General features: G+C 39.5%; 1 protein-coding gene across 8 annotated transcripts in view; it reads left to right on the top strand.

Annotated features, from left to right (window-relative positions):
• mbnl3 (muscleblind-like splicing regulator 3) overlaps positions 1 to 14,686 on the top strand; it is a 49,287-nt gene extending 34,601 nt beyond the window's left edge. For 6 of the 8 annotated variants that reach the window (XM_053630795.1, XM_053630793.1, XM_053630791.1 and 3 more), the window contains 5 exons: positions 3,253 to 3,403; positions 4,118 to 4,153; positions 4,742 to 4,849; positions 8,131 to 8,225; positions 14,602 to 14,686. In XM_053630795.1, the coding sequence (XP_053486770.1) occupies positions 3,253 to 3,403; positions 4,118 to 4,153; positions 4,742 to 4,849; positions 8,131 to 8,225; positions 14,602 to 14,619 (408 nt within the window). In that variant the 3' untranslated portion in view covers positions 14,620 to 14,686. Of the gene's footprint in view, positions 1 to 3,252; positions 3,404 to 4,117; positions 4,154 to 4,741; positions 4,850 to 8,130; positions 8,226 to 14,598 lie in introns of all 8 variants that reach the window. The other 2 variants (XM_053630796.1, XM_053630797.1) reach the window with 2 other exon arrangements.
• The last annotated feature ends 2,132 nt before the right edge of the window (positions 14,687 to 16,818 follow it).

The following is a 16,818-nucleotide window of genomic DNA, read 5'->3' as shown; positions in this document are numbered from 1 at the left end:
CATTTACAGTTACACAAAAGCACTATGCTTGCACGGTTGATGAAGAGTTTTTGTCTAAAATGTTCTGATTCTCTGGATAATTAATACTTAGCAGGGCTCTGCACAGATATTTGAATACCCAGTTAACCATCAGAGTTGCTGATATTCAAATAATAAAATGAGTATTCAGGTATATGTCAGTTGAGAAAATATCAGAAAGAAAAACCGTGCGCAGCTGTATCCTGCTGCCGAGGTCAGTGCTCTCATGCTGTGTGCTTTTTACTCTGATGTAGGCGAGATATGAAGTTCACCAGATAATTCATTAGGATTCAGGCCAAATTTTTCAACTGCAACGGACACGATCAGGTACCTCAGTGCAGAGCAGGCCCGTACACGGGTGCAGATTTCATGGGTGTTATTAAAACCGCTCCTATCTCTGAGGAAGTGAAGGATGCAAGGAAAGGAAACCAGTACAGGAATCGAGAGCAGACATATTTAACAAACGAGACGTTCTCGTTCACCGAAGTGTCTCTTTAAAGCGACCGAGTGAATTCACTGTATAACCGATCTGCCTATACAGAACAGTGATTACACACTAAATCATCCTTAATTAAAACGTTACATCGCAACGCATTCATTGACTTTTTTTTTTGCAAGGATTTGATTTGTACCCATTGTTTATTTAATTAAGATGATTAGTTTTGTATTTGTCATTCTTACTATTGTATAATCTATTGTAATTAGTTTTTGGGGAGAGGTGGCGCATTCATAGTGTAGGCTTACATCACGCACTACAAAAAACAAAAGAAAAATCTTCTGCATAGGAAGCACCTGTGTACCCTCGCACTAGAAGCCTCTTCTGTATTTGATTCCTCTGAACAAATTTTAAGAATTGGTCACTGGATGTTGGAGGTAGGATCAATGAATCGGTATTAGCTAGGGTTTTGGAAACACCCTAAAGGTCAGGTGATTGGCAACGGGCAAATGCTGTGTTTTGGGGGGTTTTTTGGGGTTTTTTTTTGGTCTTGTGACTGATGATCATGGTACAAGGTCACAGGCTGAGGATCATGGGTAGTACAGTCTGCATATTCGGGAGCTCAATTTTAAGCTCTAATTGTCTGTAGTTTGAGGGTGCGATGGCTTTGGGGGTTTGGATTCCGCCTCCACCCTGCGTGCACGAAGTTTGCATGTTCTCCCCGTGCTTCAGGGGATTCCTCTGGGTACTTAAGTTTCCTCCCCAATTCAAAGACGTGTGTTGTAGACTGATTGGCATTTCCAAAGTGTCCGTAGTGTGCAAGCATGTGCGCGATTGCGCCCTGCAATGGGTCGGCACGCCGTCCAGGGTGTCCTCCACCGTGTGCAGGATCCAGGCTCCCCGTGACCTTGTGTGGAATAAGTGGTACAGAAAATGGATGGATGGATGTTTGTAGTTTCTCATTTCTTCTCAAAGACTTGCCTTAAGAACCCAAACTATTATTCGCTAGTAATTAAATGTCTTTAAATAATACAATATAATTAATACAGGATAATGTGTGTGTGTGTGTGTGTGTGTGTGTGTGTGTGTGTGTGTGTGTGTGTGTTTATAACTCAGTTTAAAAAAAAACATGTAGATGGAGAGTGTGTTCAATAATTCAGAATCCCTCATGTATGCGTGTAAGAGAGAGACAGAGAGAAAGAGGGTGCATAAGAGTGTTAGAAGCTGGTCTTTTGTCTTCTCAATGATGTATGGAGACTTTCAGCTCAATGATAAGTTACAAACACCAGCTCTGCAGTGAAGGTGCAGGCAGAGAACAAGAAGAGAAACGAGTGCATAAGCAGATAAAGCGGAGAAAAGGAAATTGTGCGACACCAGCTAACTGCCCGCCTTCTGCATACAGCTGTGTTGCTGCAGTGAGCTCTCCCTTGCATGACACGAGCGCTTGTTCTGTGGCCTCTGCAGCGCTTGTGCCTTTTCACGATCACAACAGCCGGTATTTTGCAAGCTTTCAGTCTTCTTGCAGGGTGTGTTTTTTTTTTTTTTTTTGTTGTTGTTTTTGTTTTTAATAACAGGTTTATTGAAGTGTGGTGTCATTTTTCTAGCTCTCAAGCTTGCTGATCAGCTTGCCACAGTTGCTATTTGTTCTCATCTCATTTTGCTTTTGTTTAGGCGATGCTCTCTCTCTTCCTCTGCTTATCATGTTAGTCGTTCATGGATAAACTGATGTTTGTGCTCTGTGTTGTCCTAACATCCTCTATTTATTTATTTATTTATTTATTTATTTCATTCTGCCTCCACATTATGCTTTAAAATTCCATCTCAACTGACACCATTCCTACATTGGTTACAGTCTTGTGTGCCCTGTGTTTGTTTGTGCGTCCGTCTCTCTGTCTGTCTGTCTGTCTGTCTTCATTGATTGGTTTGCTGTCATCATGCGCTCACTGCCTGCTAACCCGGCCACAGCCTGCAGCGCGTCCTCTGAAGCGCAACCTGCAGTCAACCCCTGACCTGGTACTTTTGACCTCTCACCTTTTTTCTTTTTTTTTTTTTTTTTTTTTTTTTTCCCTGGTAATCTTTTTCACCATCAAATACTAAACTCATTCAAGCATGCCTTTTCAAAAGTATGTTCATCATTCACTGTGATCACACACAGCCAGTTCAGCCTATTACGCAGTACTGGGCTTGCACCATTAATTATGTATGTTGTTGTAGCGCAGTCTGCTGGTACACAGTCACCTAATTATAAAAGGATAAATTTATGACTTTTATTTCACTCCCCCCCAGTAAATTCACAATTGGAGCAGAAAGAATTATTCCACTGGACAAGACCGGTATACTAAAACCAACAAAATAAGTGTTGTTTTTTTTGGTATATAATTCTAGTGAATGTAATAACCTGAAGCAAAGGCTGGGCAATGGTTTGAATCAGTATCATATTGCATGTATATTGCAGAAGCTTTGGATATGTGCTTGCCATGCTGTAGTGCTATGCTTTCTTCAGCATAATGTCTTCAATATGCAGATTGCATTTATGCAAATTACAATATGTAGCCACGTAGATTGGGGCTAAATATAGCCCTGTTTGTACAGTACTAGGGAACAAATAAGAGCAGAGTGTTTAAGCGAAAATTTTACTATTCACTGTTGTGCTCTTATAATCTGATCATAACCTGGTGTTAGTTTGTTTTTGTGGGGTTTTTTTGTTTGTTTGTTTGTTTGTTTGTTTGATCTCTCGCTCCTTCCTTGTCTCTATTCTTCTTTCTTTCCCTCTGTCACTTTTTGTCTTCTTCCCTAAGGCCCTGCCTCCAGGCAGCATGCAGCAGCTACCAAAGAGGCAAACCCTGGAGAAGAGTAACGGCGCTGCGGCCATCTTCAACCCCAGCATGTTCCACTACCAGCAAGCTCTGGCCAGCATGCAACTGCAGCAGCCGGCCTTTATCCCCACAGGTAAGGCTCGGATATGATTTACGCTGTCCACTGCATACACACTCTGTTCAGTGGTTTCACACAACACGGCCCAGCTGCAAGGAGTCGGGATTAAGTAATATTGGGCCCAGTTCTTTCCCTGCTTGCCCTCTCTCTCTCCCATTGAGCTCATGCATCTTCTGCGTCTCTGGGTCTAGTCTACTCTGCACACGTGTCGTGCTAACTGGTTCCCCCATAACACACACACTGAGCGTTGCCAGTGATCTAGTGCCGCACTGCATTATTTACTTGTGTGCGGTTGCTGCAATGCATCTGTGCGCTGCATAAATCCACCACTAAATATTCTTCATACTGTATACCCGATGGTAAGTACTAATGATTTTCAAATAAAAAGTACTATTAAGTTTACTTGAAAAAACAAAATCACCATTTCAGTATATACGGGTTTCCTGTCCTCTCTACATGTTGTTTTTTTCAGGGCCCCATTTATTAAATTATTTCATAATGTATTAACTGATTTCAGAATAATCCACTCCTTTTTTTTTTTTTTCTTTTTTCTTTTCCTTTTCGTGTCATGTGTGGCATCTGTGTTGTCTGTATAGCTTGTAATCACCAACACAGCCTTTACTCGCACACTAACTTTGTTGTTTGGTCTCGTCTCTTACTCCTCCACCACCCAACCCCCATCCCCACCACCACCCCCCTGCGCTGGGCTCTCTGTGCATGGTGCACCAGGTTCCCTGCTCTGCATGGCTCCATCCGGAGGCATCGGTAGGTCCCTCGTGAGTCACCTCTGCTCCACAGGTTCTCTTAGAGCAGGGCTGAGGCTCGGTGGCAGGCAAGAGAGAGAGAGAGACCCAAAAACAGCTCCTGTATCTCCAAGATCCAAAAATGTGCCAGTAACCTGCCTGAGCTCTAATAACATGTACCAGTGCCTAATTACAGAATTTGGAGTCGAAATTAAATAAGAGAATATGATGGCATCATTAAAACATATATTAACTGTTCAAAGGTTTGTTTGTTTTTTAAGGATTAGATTACCAAATTAAATGCCAAATGTAATGCCAAATGACATGAGTCCCAGGCTTGTGAAGTCTGTCACATTTATTTGTCACCTGTCTGCTTGCTTTTACTCTTTGTTTACTCGTTTATTTTTTTGCTCTGTGTGCAGCTTTTCGTTCATTTCTGTATGTGTGCTCAAGTATGAAAGTGATGGAGCCACAAAGCTAGCTAGACCAAAGTTAGGGCCTTATTCCTGATCCACTAAGAGCAGTTCCTGTTTGTTTTCTTTGTGCTCCCTTTTCTTCTTCCTGCTCCTCCTTCTCTCCTCTTCGTCATCTCCCCTTTAAATCTTTGTAGGGCTTTTCAAACCGCCTGGCCCACTGGCAGAGGGCCGCTGGGAGAGGCGGGATTGGAGCAGCTGCCGGCCCCCCCACAGCCGCTACCTAACAGGGCCTGGACAGACCGGTGAGGGTAGAGCCCAGGGCCCCCCCTTCAACGCACTCACACTCACTCACACACACACACGCACACATACCTCACCCATACACTGATCATAAGGATACGTCCCCTGGTCACCATATGCTTTGCTAAAGTCTAGGTCAATGCCCTAAATCCAAATCAGTCCCAGTTCACACATTCAGTAGGTTACACACTCATAAACTTACTTCCACCTATGTTGTGAGAGTAGTATTCACTCAGAAGTCTGCCTAATCCTAATGTACAGATAGTTTTGCAACGACAGCTCCACTATCTCTGCCAAAACAAGACTTAAAAGGGATAATTCACCCAAAAATGAAAATTCTGTCATCAATTACTCACCCTCGTGTCGTTCCAAACCCATAAGACTTTCGTTCATCTTCAGAACACAAATGAAGACGTTTTTAATTGAAACCTGGGAGATTTCTGTTCCTCCTTCTATAGTCCATGTAACCAAAACTTTCAAGCTCCAAAAAGTTCATAAAGGCATTGTAAAAGTAATCCATGTGACTCCAGTGGTTTAATCCCAATTTTATGAAGCGATACGAATGCTTTGTGCGTGCAAATTACTCAAATGAAGTATTTTTTTTTTTTTCCACAAAACATCTTCACTTCCGCATGGATCTCCGACACTCGTTCACGAGAGAACCACGACGCATGCGACACGAGAGCGGACGTTTTATTTTTTGTTTTTTGTCGAGAGCAGACAAAAAGTCTGAGAAGTCCTTCTCTCTGTCGATCAGCAGACATCTTTGTTACGAAGATTGTTCTAAGTGACACAACACGCATGCGTCGTGGTTCTCTCATGAACTCGCGTCAGAGATCTATACGGAATCGTTGGGTTTGGAACGACGTGAGGGTGAGTAATTCATGACAGAATTCAATTTTTTGGGGTGAACTATCGAGTTTAATCAGCATGCCCGTGTGTGTGTTTGTGTGTGTATGCGAGGGGAACTGTGTGTCTGTATCATGTATGATGCTGTTGCTGTTCGTGCATCATGCTGTATTAGTTTGCTCTTTGCCATATACGACTCTTCATTCATAAAGAGAGGAGGTTTCGGGGAAACTTTTTCTATGTGTACCATTCATACACATTCACTATTAAAGTAAAGTCTTTTTAGCGGTCAAATATCAAGTATATATGCAGATATATAAAAACAAAGAAGGAACTTGCCATATTCTCAAAGCTAGACTTGTGCTGGAATGCAGTGTATGTGTAGGCTACATTTTCTGCTGTTTTTGTTAGTTTTATTTTAGTTTTGTTTTCTTTCAACACATGGTCCAGCTCCATCAAAATACAATTATCAGATATATCTGTCTGACTGGATTGTATGATTTTGATGACATTTCTTTAAGTGCACAGCTGCAGTGCAATAAGTATTGAATGTAGTTCTTTCAAGTTGGTAACACTTTATAATAACTGTTTTGAAGTTCTTCTAGCAACAGTTAACAAACAGTATATAATAGATTGAATATTGTATCATTTTGTAGTGAATTTATACAGCAGTTATAGTAAAAAAAAAAAAGTGAAGTAAATTGGAACATCTTCATTTTATAAATATAAATATTTCTAGACGTTGCCATTTCTAAATACATCACAAAATTAGATACTAATATGTCCATAAATGATCAATAATAATAATTGGAAAAGATTGGTGGCCTCTAACATTTTTAAATTGTTAAAATCTACCACATGTTGCGAGATTTAATAAACCATATGTAAATCTTTAGTTTTTCGCATCGGTTACAAATCTTTTTGCCACCAATATACAGTATAGCAACAAAACAGTCTGTGCATAATTTAAAGTATAAAGCTCTAGACTTACCTTTTAAAGGGGTGGTTCATTTGTCTCACGGAAAAAGTACTGAGGAAGAAAATCTACTAAATAGGACAGAATGAGAAGGATTGCAAGTTCAAAACAGCTTGCTTGAACCAAAAAAATCAAATCAGCACTTGATCAATAGCCTTAGCCTTCGCTTTAGTCTCCCCACCCATATCTCAGACAGTGTCTGATATCTTTTGTGCTGTTTTCTTCCCACAAGCATCAGAAAACAATGACGACATTTACATGGACAGCAGTAATCTAATTATTGACCTTTTTCTGAATAAGATGCCACGCCGTCCGACGTTCCCTCCCGAATTTCACGTATCAACATACAATTAGTCTTCGTTATGGTACTGTATACAGTTTCATTTTTAGTTTTACGAAAGCTTCAAGTGCAGTTAATTATTTGTGGTGCTATACGTGCTAATAGATGACTGCTTGAAGCCGTGGGCTGCGTCCGAAACCGCGTACTTACCTACTATATAGTAGCTACATACGTGCTTCTCCTACTATATAGTAGGTAAGTATGCGGTTTCGGACGCAGCCGTGCTCTCTTGTTTGCCATCAACTGGTTGAACACTGCCGTGTGTGTACGTGTCCTGTCACAAAATGCGGTGAAAACTCCCACACGACGTTAATAGTGTGATTAAGGTGTGTACATGTCTGTAATGCACGTCGATAATGCGACTAAAACAGGAATACTCCACATGTCTTAATTTGATTTGTGTTTACTTCGAGTATGACTTTAGTCGGGTTAAGGTAATCAATAATACCATGTTTACATGGTAGTTTCTTAATCAGAGTATCGACTTAATCGGGTTAATATTGGGTTATTGTTGTCCATGTAAACATACTGACTGTCGAAGGTGACAGTATGGCTGTAATGTGGTTATTAAAGAATATTTAAGCAGGTAATATTGAATGAACAAGTTAATTCTGTGGTTGGTCAGTGAAATTTTCTTTGAAAGTAGGCAGCTCATGGCCACGTTTACTGACATCTCCAGTGAGTACTAGCAGTATGTGAAGTAATAAGTGTATTTGGTCAAATGTTCTGGAAGAAGACCAAAACGACTAAAAAAAAAAAACCCCAAAACATCCTAAGTATTATCGCTATTGTTGATATTATGTCTATTAATGTTAATGGGAGTCATAAACATTTAAAAGTAACCCTTAGGAAATGTGCTGCACATGTAAATAAATCAAGTCCATTATTCATTGAATTGCTACTTTACAAATGCACCGAATCCTCTGTTATAAAGTGTTACCTTTTAAGTTTTACTTGCATGTTCTTGGGTGAAAATCATCTTGGCAGTACATAAATGCTACTTGCCATGACTGTTCCGCCTCTTCCTCTGGCATATAATGTCATGGTACTCATAACATTCCTCCTCCCCTCCACCTCCCCCCTCTCCCTTGTTTCTTGTCTGACTCGCCTGAAAAAAGTTCCCATGATGCACGGTGCCACCACTTCCACTGTTTCGTCGGCTACGACCCCAGTCACCAATGTTCCTTTTGCCGAATCAGCTGCCTCCAATCAGGTTTGCCCCTTCATTTTGGCCTCTTCTCTTTTCAGCTGTACGGCATCCAGCACTGGTCCACAGACAGCACGTCCAGCATTATAGCGAGACGTTTCACAGAACATGTTGTCAGGAAAATGTTGTACTGGTGATGGAGATTTAATTTGAATTGATCGTCCTGAAGTCTAAATTGCCCCTAGGCGTGAATAACTTGTGAATGTAGTTTGGCACCTCATCCAGGATCCCCGCTTTGCGCTCAGTGTTCCTGAGATCGACTCTGGATGCAACGCGAGCCTGACCAGGATGAAGCAGTTAATGAAGATGAATGAACGTGTAAATGAATGATGATCCAGACAGAAAGTCTATGACCGAAAATGAGAGCAAAGTCACTTTCTCACTGTAATGAGCTTCTGTTTTTCTGAGATTTGTGATCTGTTTAACATGGGAGCTCTGGCCCTAGGCAACCCACCTGAGCTAGCTGTTTGTGCTAGTTAAACCCAGCTGGATTTAAGCTCTCTGTGGACCGGTGCGGAGCCTCTGTGTAGCCCTGTGTCACCGTGTCTGTGTGTGTGTATTCACCTTGCCTTTTCAAATGTCTCCACTCTGTGTTGGCACATGGCATCTTCTATGTAGTTAAAACATTATAATGTCCATATTCATTCTTTCTCTTTCTCTTTTTTTTTATATATATATATATATTTATTATTATTATTTTTTTTTTATTTTTTTATTTTTTAATAACAGTTAATTGAGTTAGCTTTTGAGTTTAATCACTGAAACAGTGGATGTTGATAGCTGTTGTTTAATTCTCTCAGGGCCAGATGTACTAAGCTGTTTACGCCCGTTTTGACATGCTGTTTGAAAAACCTTAACGTACATAACACCTTATGTGTGACACTGGCGTATGAGCCAAAACGCAGTTTGTGCAACGTACACACAGAAATATGTAAAGTTCAATTTTGGGCGGTTAGTGGTGATCAGTTTTGTGTGTTTCGTCCACAGGTGCAAGTTAGAACCATCTGTGTTTTTCGGTTATGCAGCGTGTCCCAAAAGTCTCCATACATACGGGAAATGAACACTTTTTTAGCAAAATGTAACTTTATTTGCACATCCTCCTCTACGATTGCCGTTTCTTTGTCAACACACATGGAGTCTCTCCCACTCATGATGAACTCATGTTAACACATTTGGTGTTATACATGTCATGTAATTACGCGCATATATATATGTATGTATATATATATATATATATATATATATATATATATATATATATATATATATATATATATATATATATATATATATATATATATATAAAAATACATACACTGTCATGTCAAAAAATGGCTAGAGGTACTAATTACCTTTTTCCATAAGTGATCATACTCAAAGGCACAACTGAAAGTAAAAATCTAGAACACGTTGGATGAGAGAAGCAAAAATCCAGTTTATTGTTCAAAAAGCAACATGAGATCCAATCAGTAAGATGTCCCAAAGTGATCTGAATCTGTACACAGACTCAATGCCCTATTTATACAGTCTTATCTTTAGTCTATGCCCAATTATATCATTCTTTTGAAATCCCAGTATGTTTTAATATCTTTTTGATTTCTGCAAAAACTCTACTTTTCTCATTTTTAAATCCCATTAGAGTCAACTTTCCTCACTTTGGAATCCCCTTAAAACCTATTTTCAGCCATTGGATATCACCTTATCTTCATGTTTTTCTTTCTGGTATTAAAAATTTTTTCCCAGTCCCTCACTGCCAATCCACTTTCAGCAACCGAGCTGTGCATGTCTCAAAAATGTTCTGGACATTTTTGGAGATATATATATATATATATATATATATATATATATATATATATATATATATATATATATATATATATATATATATATATATATATATATATATAATACACACACACACACACACATACATACATACAGTGGTAAGAAAAAGTATGTGAACCTTTTGGAATTTCATGGTTTTCTGAATAAATTTGTCATAAAATGTGATCTGATCATCATCTAAATCAAGGGTATTGACAAATATAATGTGTCTAAAATAATAATAACAAAAAAAAATCTGATCCCTCATGTCTTTATTAAGAACAACCAAAAAAACCTCATAGTGCTTGTGGAAAAAGTATGTGAACCCTTGAGTTAATGACCTCAAAAAAGCTAATTGGAGTCAAGTTTTAGCACACCTGGAGTCTCGTTAAGAAAATGAGTTTGGAGGTGTCGACTACAGCTACTTTGACTGATAAAAACCCCTCAAACTTTTGGAGTTTGCGCTGAACAAGAAGCACACGCTTATGTGAGCCATGCCTTGCCAAAAAGAGCTTTCAGAGGACCTACAATTAAGAATTGTTGATTTACATAAAGCTGGCAACAGGACAACGACCCAAAACACCGGAGCAAGTCCACAACAGAATGGCTTCAGAAAAACAAAATCGGCCTTTTGGAGTGGCCAAGTCAGAGCCCAAACCTCAACCCAGTAGAGATGCTATGGAATGACTTGAAGAGAGCCATACACATGAGACGTCCAAAGAATATGACGGAGCTAAAGCAGTTCTGCCAGGAAGAATGGGCTTAAATTCCTCCTGAACGATGTGCAGGTCTGATCCACAGCTACAGGAAGCGCCTGGTTGAGGTTATTGCTGCCAAGGGCGGGTCAACCAGTTATTAATTCTAAGGGTCCACTTACTTTTTCCACTGCCATTTTGAATGTTGAATGAGTGTGTTCAATAAAGACATGAGGGATCAGAATTTTTGTGTTATTATTTTAGGCACATTATATTTGTCAATACCCTTGACTTAGATGAAGATCAGATCACATTTTATGACAAATTTACTCAGAAAACCATGAAATTCCAAAAGGTTCACATACTTTTTCTTGCCACTATATGAGCGAGAGAGTATACATTAAGTATAAAGAAGTTTTGAAAGACATGTTCATTTCCCCTATTTATGGAGACTTGTGTGTGTGCGTGCGTGTGTTTATTTTTATATATATATATATATATATATATATATATATATATATATATATATATATATATATATATATATATATATAAAAACACGCGCACGCACACCCATGCATATATACTAGAGATGCACCGATACTAATTTTCTCACCAGATACCGATTATTCAGAGTGATCTTGGCTGATACCAACAGTTCTGCCTTTTATGCCTTCTTTTAAATTAATAATAATTAATTCAACAAGTGTGAAGGAAATGCAAATAAAAACTTTATTCTCTCCATTTCCACAAGTTGTTTCACAGTAACTGGTCTCATAAACAGAAAACACATTACTCACATTAACATTAACACACGAACTAAACTCTGAAGATTAAAGTAAGATTTCTCAACGTATTGAATGTTATTAATTCATATTAACATTGACTGAATTCTAAAAAAAGCCTCCTGTTAGTCTCACATTCACTCTCCACAAGCAAAATCATTTCCACTTCATCACTGAACATCAAACTGGTAATATATAATATAAACTTTTTTATTTATTAACATTAACTGGATATGAAATACACTACAAATATATTTTTTGTGCTATATATATATATATATATATATATATATATATATATATATATATATAAAAATATACTTTTTTTTGTCAACCCATCTTCATTTAAATCTTTCAACAGTGTACTGGCCCTTTAATTCAGCGTGAGCAGGTCGAAGAAATAAAATTTAGACTTGACGCCGAAACTGCTGCTCACTTCCGGTGTAAAATTTTAGCATTACAGATCTTACAAACTGCAGTTTTGTCGTCATTCCACACAAGAGACATCATCTTTACACACAGCACGAAATCGATATGTTTTCCCCGCCCTCTTTTTATTGATAGGATATAATTGGCCCTGATCATTTTTAAACTACTGGCCGATGGCCCTTAGCCTGACAAATTGCCTTTATCGGCCGATACATCGGTGCGTCTCTAATATATACATATATACACACAGTTGTAAGCAATCAAAATTATTCAACCCCCATTGAAAATCAGGATTTCTGTAAAAATTTACAGCAATTGAAATAGTTCAACACAATGAATGCTTCAAGTGGTTTCCCCAAATTCAACTGAAAATGCAACTTCTAATGATTTCTCCAGTTTCAAAATTATTCAACCCCCTGAATAGAATCCCTCACAACAGCACAAATATGCAAAACAGGTGTTGTCTCAAGCACACCTGTTGCACCTAATTGAAGGCTTCATTAGTTGCACCAGAAGTGCTTGAGCTGGAACACATGAAGTACCTGAACTGGTTAGGGGTAGAAAATACTTGAAATACTTGGACGGGGCAGAAAAGGAAGCTATCAATGGCTGCAAGCAGATTTCTGAGAAGGCAGGTTGTGGAAAAACCCTCAAGTGACTGCAAAAAACCTGCAGCAAGACTTGGTGGCAACAGGCACTGAGGTTTCAGTGAGCACAGTAAGGCGCGTACTAAACGCAGAAGGTTTCCATGCCAGAACTCCAAGGTGTACACCACTACTGACCCAAAAGCACAAGAAAAGTCGGCTCAAAATTATATAAATAAGCCACAGAAGTTTTGGGATTCTGTTCTGTGGAGCGATGAAACAAAACTGGAACTTTTCAGCACGATGGATCAGCGGTATGTCTGGAGGAAGAAGAATGAAGAAAGAACACTCTGTCCACAGTCAAGCATGGTGGTGGCTCGGTGATGCTCTGGGGCTGCTTTTGCATCCTCTGGCACTGGAAACCTGCAGCATGTGGAAGGCAAGATGGATTCATTGAAGTATCAGGAAATCCTAGGAGAAAACGTCATGCTGTCTGTGAGGAAGCTGAAGCTTGGGCATCATTGGACCTTCCAACAGGACAGTGATTCCAAGCATATGTCAAATTCCACCAAGGCTTGGTTGTAGAAGAAGTCCTGGAAGATTCTACAGGGCCATCACAGTCACCTAACTTGAACCTCATAGAAAATCTCTGGTGGAATTTGAAGAAGACGGTTGCAGCACGCAAACCAAAGAATATTACTGAACTGGAGGCCATTGCTCATGAGGAATGGGTTAAGATTCCTCAGGAATGCTACTAGAAGCTATGCATCTCGTTTGCAGCAGGTCATAACAGCAAAAGGTGCTCTACTAAATAATAAAGATGCTTGCCATGAAGGAGTTGAATAATTTTGAAACTGGAGAAATCATTATAAGTTGCATTTTCAGTTGAATTTGGGGAAACCACTTGAAGCATTCGTTGTGTTGAACTATTTCAATTAATTCTGTTTGATTTGTTCATTGCAAACAGCTGAAAGTCTGTGAATTATGGCAATAAACCTGATTTGCTATGGGGGTTGAATAATGTTGATTGCAACTCTGTGTGTGTGTTTATATGTGTTTGTGTGTGAATTTTTATTCATTCTTATACATAGTATTAATTTATGACAAAATATGTAATAATACAATACACTTTTAGATCTTTTGAGAGAGAAATCTTCAGGCAGACTGTGTGTTTTAGTACTGCTTTTCAGTTGAATGATTTAGTGAAGATCTGGCAGCGCTGGTCATTCCAGCAGCGCTGGAAGCACAACTCTTCACTAACTTGTACATCAAAGTCCTCACATCTACCAAAGAAACAAATGTATTACGAACGCATTTTGTGGCTGCGTCAAGTCACGTTTTGCGCTGCGATTACTCGTGTACATACATCTGGCCCTAGGTCCCAGGAGCACGCCGCATAATGTAGCAGTGCATTGAGGATTTAGTTTTGAGCCACAACTGTACAGTTTGCTGTCACTGGCAGGGTTTATTCTTAGTGAAGCTGTTATACTAATCAAGAGGGGAAGCACTGCATCTTGTCAGTCCTCCATCTTGCCAAGTGCGTCACCTTCTCCAGCACACTCCAGACTGTTGATATTGCTGAACTAACAGACACCTACCTTATTATTATTATTATTATTATTATTATTATTATTATTATATCTAGTAGTTCAGCAATATGCTGGTAGCAGATTATTTGGTGTTCCTTTTAATTTTAGTTCTGTGGTGTGTTATTTAATCTGATCACAATTTTTAAAATGATCTTGGTATCTCAGTGCAGTCCAGAAGAGTTCTATTAATTTCCTGTGTTTTTTGGCCACATAAGCTCCCAACGTACCTTATTGGAAGATCGGTGATGTATTACCTCAGGATATTATAGTTTCTTCTGTTTTTATAGACACTGTTGTGAGATTTTGGTTTGGGGTAATGCAAAGTTAGCCTTGCATCAGTTCCTGCACTTTGTTTGCATTAGTATATTTTGTGATACCTGTACCAAAACCACTTTAATTCTCTACAGTCTGTTTTTCTTCTCTCTCTCTCTCTCTCCCCCCCCCCCCCCTTCTCCTATATCCTTGTCATTCAGTAGACCCTGCCGAGGTACTGACTGCTGACCCTGTCGACCTCCAGTGCATTCCTGTGGAAACACACCTCTGTCCAATCCCCAAACTGCTGGTGGCGGCACCGGTGAGCCTGAACTCAGTAATCCTCGGCCGCAATCTCAGTTAACACACCACGATCACCATCCCCAAATCCAAATCCAGCCACCCCATAGAGACATGAATGCAACAAACGTGTGCCTAATCAGTGCGTCCAGCAAGGACAACCCTTTCATGGTCTTATTTGATGCCCCACATCAACAAAAGTCAACAAAAAATTTGTTGATGCTAAAACAGGCAATATTTAAGCTAGGACCTTCAACTGTTTAAGGAAGTGTGCCATGATGCAAGGAGACTTAAGAAGCATGTAGATGCTGAATCTGAGCGCTCCTTTGAATTCACAGCCATACAAGTACACAGATTTGTAGACACACACACACACACACACACACACACACAAACACACAAAGTTGAGAACAGTGCATCCTCCTCAAATGAGAGTGAGGTCTCAGACCCGGATTTATCCAGATTGAGTAGTGACGCTGAGGCTTGATGTCACCTGACAGCACACATGATTCTGCAAAAGCTTGTGTAGAGAACACAAGTGTATAACGTGCATGCACAGGGCTTAGGTCAGAGTTGGGCGTGTATGAGAGCTTTTTTTTTTTTTAAAGCACTTTTTTTTTTTTTTTTTTTTTTTTTTTTTTTTAAACATTTCTTTTCATTATCCATCCTTTTAGTCGCAGACATTTACACGTTTTTGTCAACATAAATTAGTAGGTTGCCGATGTTCTTTAGATGTCCCTGACGTAGAATTCACACCAAACGCGAGACTTAAGCAACAAGTCCATATAGCATAAGTGTGTACGTCTAGTCCACACCGCAAAACCGCACTTTATTCTTAACGAGGAAGTGAACACGTATACATGCGACAGTGTCGAAGGGACATGAGGTGTGGGCCACCTGTAATTACACAACGGTTCACTTAAAAACCTGTCGTTAGACAGTGGGACCGTGATTCGCATTCTTGTGTTTTTATTCTAGTTGATGTAAAGTTGCTATACAGAACTTGTGCAGGCTGCAAAATAAAACTAGTACGGTTGTAGATTTCATTAAATAGGCTATACAGCGTACAACAAATGGAAGGGTGTGTAATTTGAATGGATTCCATCTCGCACACAAGTTTAAAAAAAAAAAAAAAAAGGAGAAGAAATGAACATGGCATGTATTAACCAAAAAAAAAAAAAGTCAGACTAAGTAAGACTACTACATTTTCTAAAGTGTTTTAGAAATGCATTTGGTGTGAATTGGCTTTGTTACTCAAACCACTAACCTGTCTTTTATCAATTCAATTCAATTCAATTTTATTTGTATAGCGCTTTTTACAATAGACATTGTCTCAAATCACAGACTAAAACAAAGGACAAGCATACATGTATACCCTTTAAAAGCAAGCATGTCATTCCTATTCTACATACCAATCCACTGTTTCTAACATTAGTGAGTGATTGGTGGAAGGGTGTTGTTTATTTAAGCCTAATCCTATCAAGATGCAATTGGCTGATGAGAGGAAGTGTCGTTTATTTTTTTTTATCTTATTATTTTTTTTCTCCCCCCTCCATGCCTGGACATACCACAGATTTGTTTACGTGAAGCATTCAGACTGAGGTTAGGTCGATTCCTGAGTGAATACCTCCATTTTCATAACGCAATCCGCCTTAAGCAGAAGTGTACCTGCGTACCTGCACGTCTTATCGTGCACGATGGTGTACACTGATCTGCAGGGTCTGATTACAGCCCTATAGCCAGCTCTGCACAGGAGGTCTGATAGATGACTAGCTCAGGATGAGTCGGATCACCATACTGTGTTAGGCAGTGCCAGCACAGCAGCTGTGGCCTTCGATTGGCGCGGCCATTTCAAAGCCCAACTGTTCCTCTGTAGTCAGCCACGTCAGAGTGCATTACTCATCTCCTGTAACCAAGTGCTTTTTTTTTCCTGCTTTTTTTTCCTCATTTCTATAATACACTGATCTGTAAGTTTGACTTGGTTTAACAGTGCCATTGTGATATATTAGAGTCTGCCACCATCTCTGCTTCTGTCTTTCCTTATAGCGTGGACAGTCCCTGCCAATGGCCCAGTCCCTCCTACTGTGTGACAGTCTGTTTGTCTGTGCTTATTGCTTAGCCCTGTTTGTTACATCTCACAG

Source organism: Ictalurus furcatus, chromosome 8 (assembly GCF_023375685.1).
Source record: "Ictalurus furcatus strain D&B chromosome 8, Billie_1.0, whole genome shotgun sequence".
Classification (NCBI taxonomy): domain Eukaryota; kingdom Metazoa; phylum Chordata; class Actinopteri; order Siluriformes; family Ictaluridae; genus Ictalurus; species Ictalurus furcatus.
This window is presented reverse-complemented; position numbering and strand designations above follow the sequence as displayed.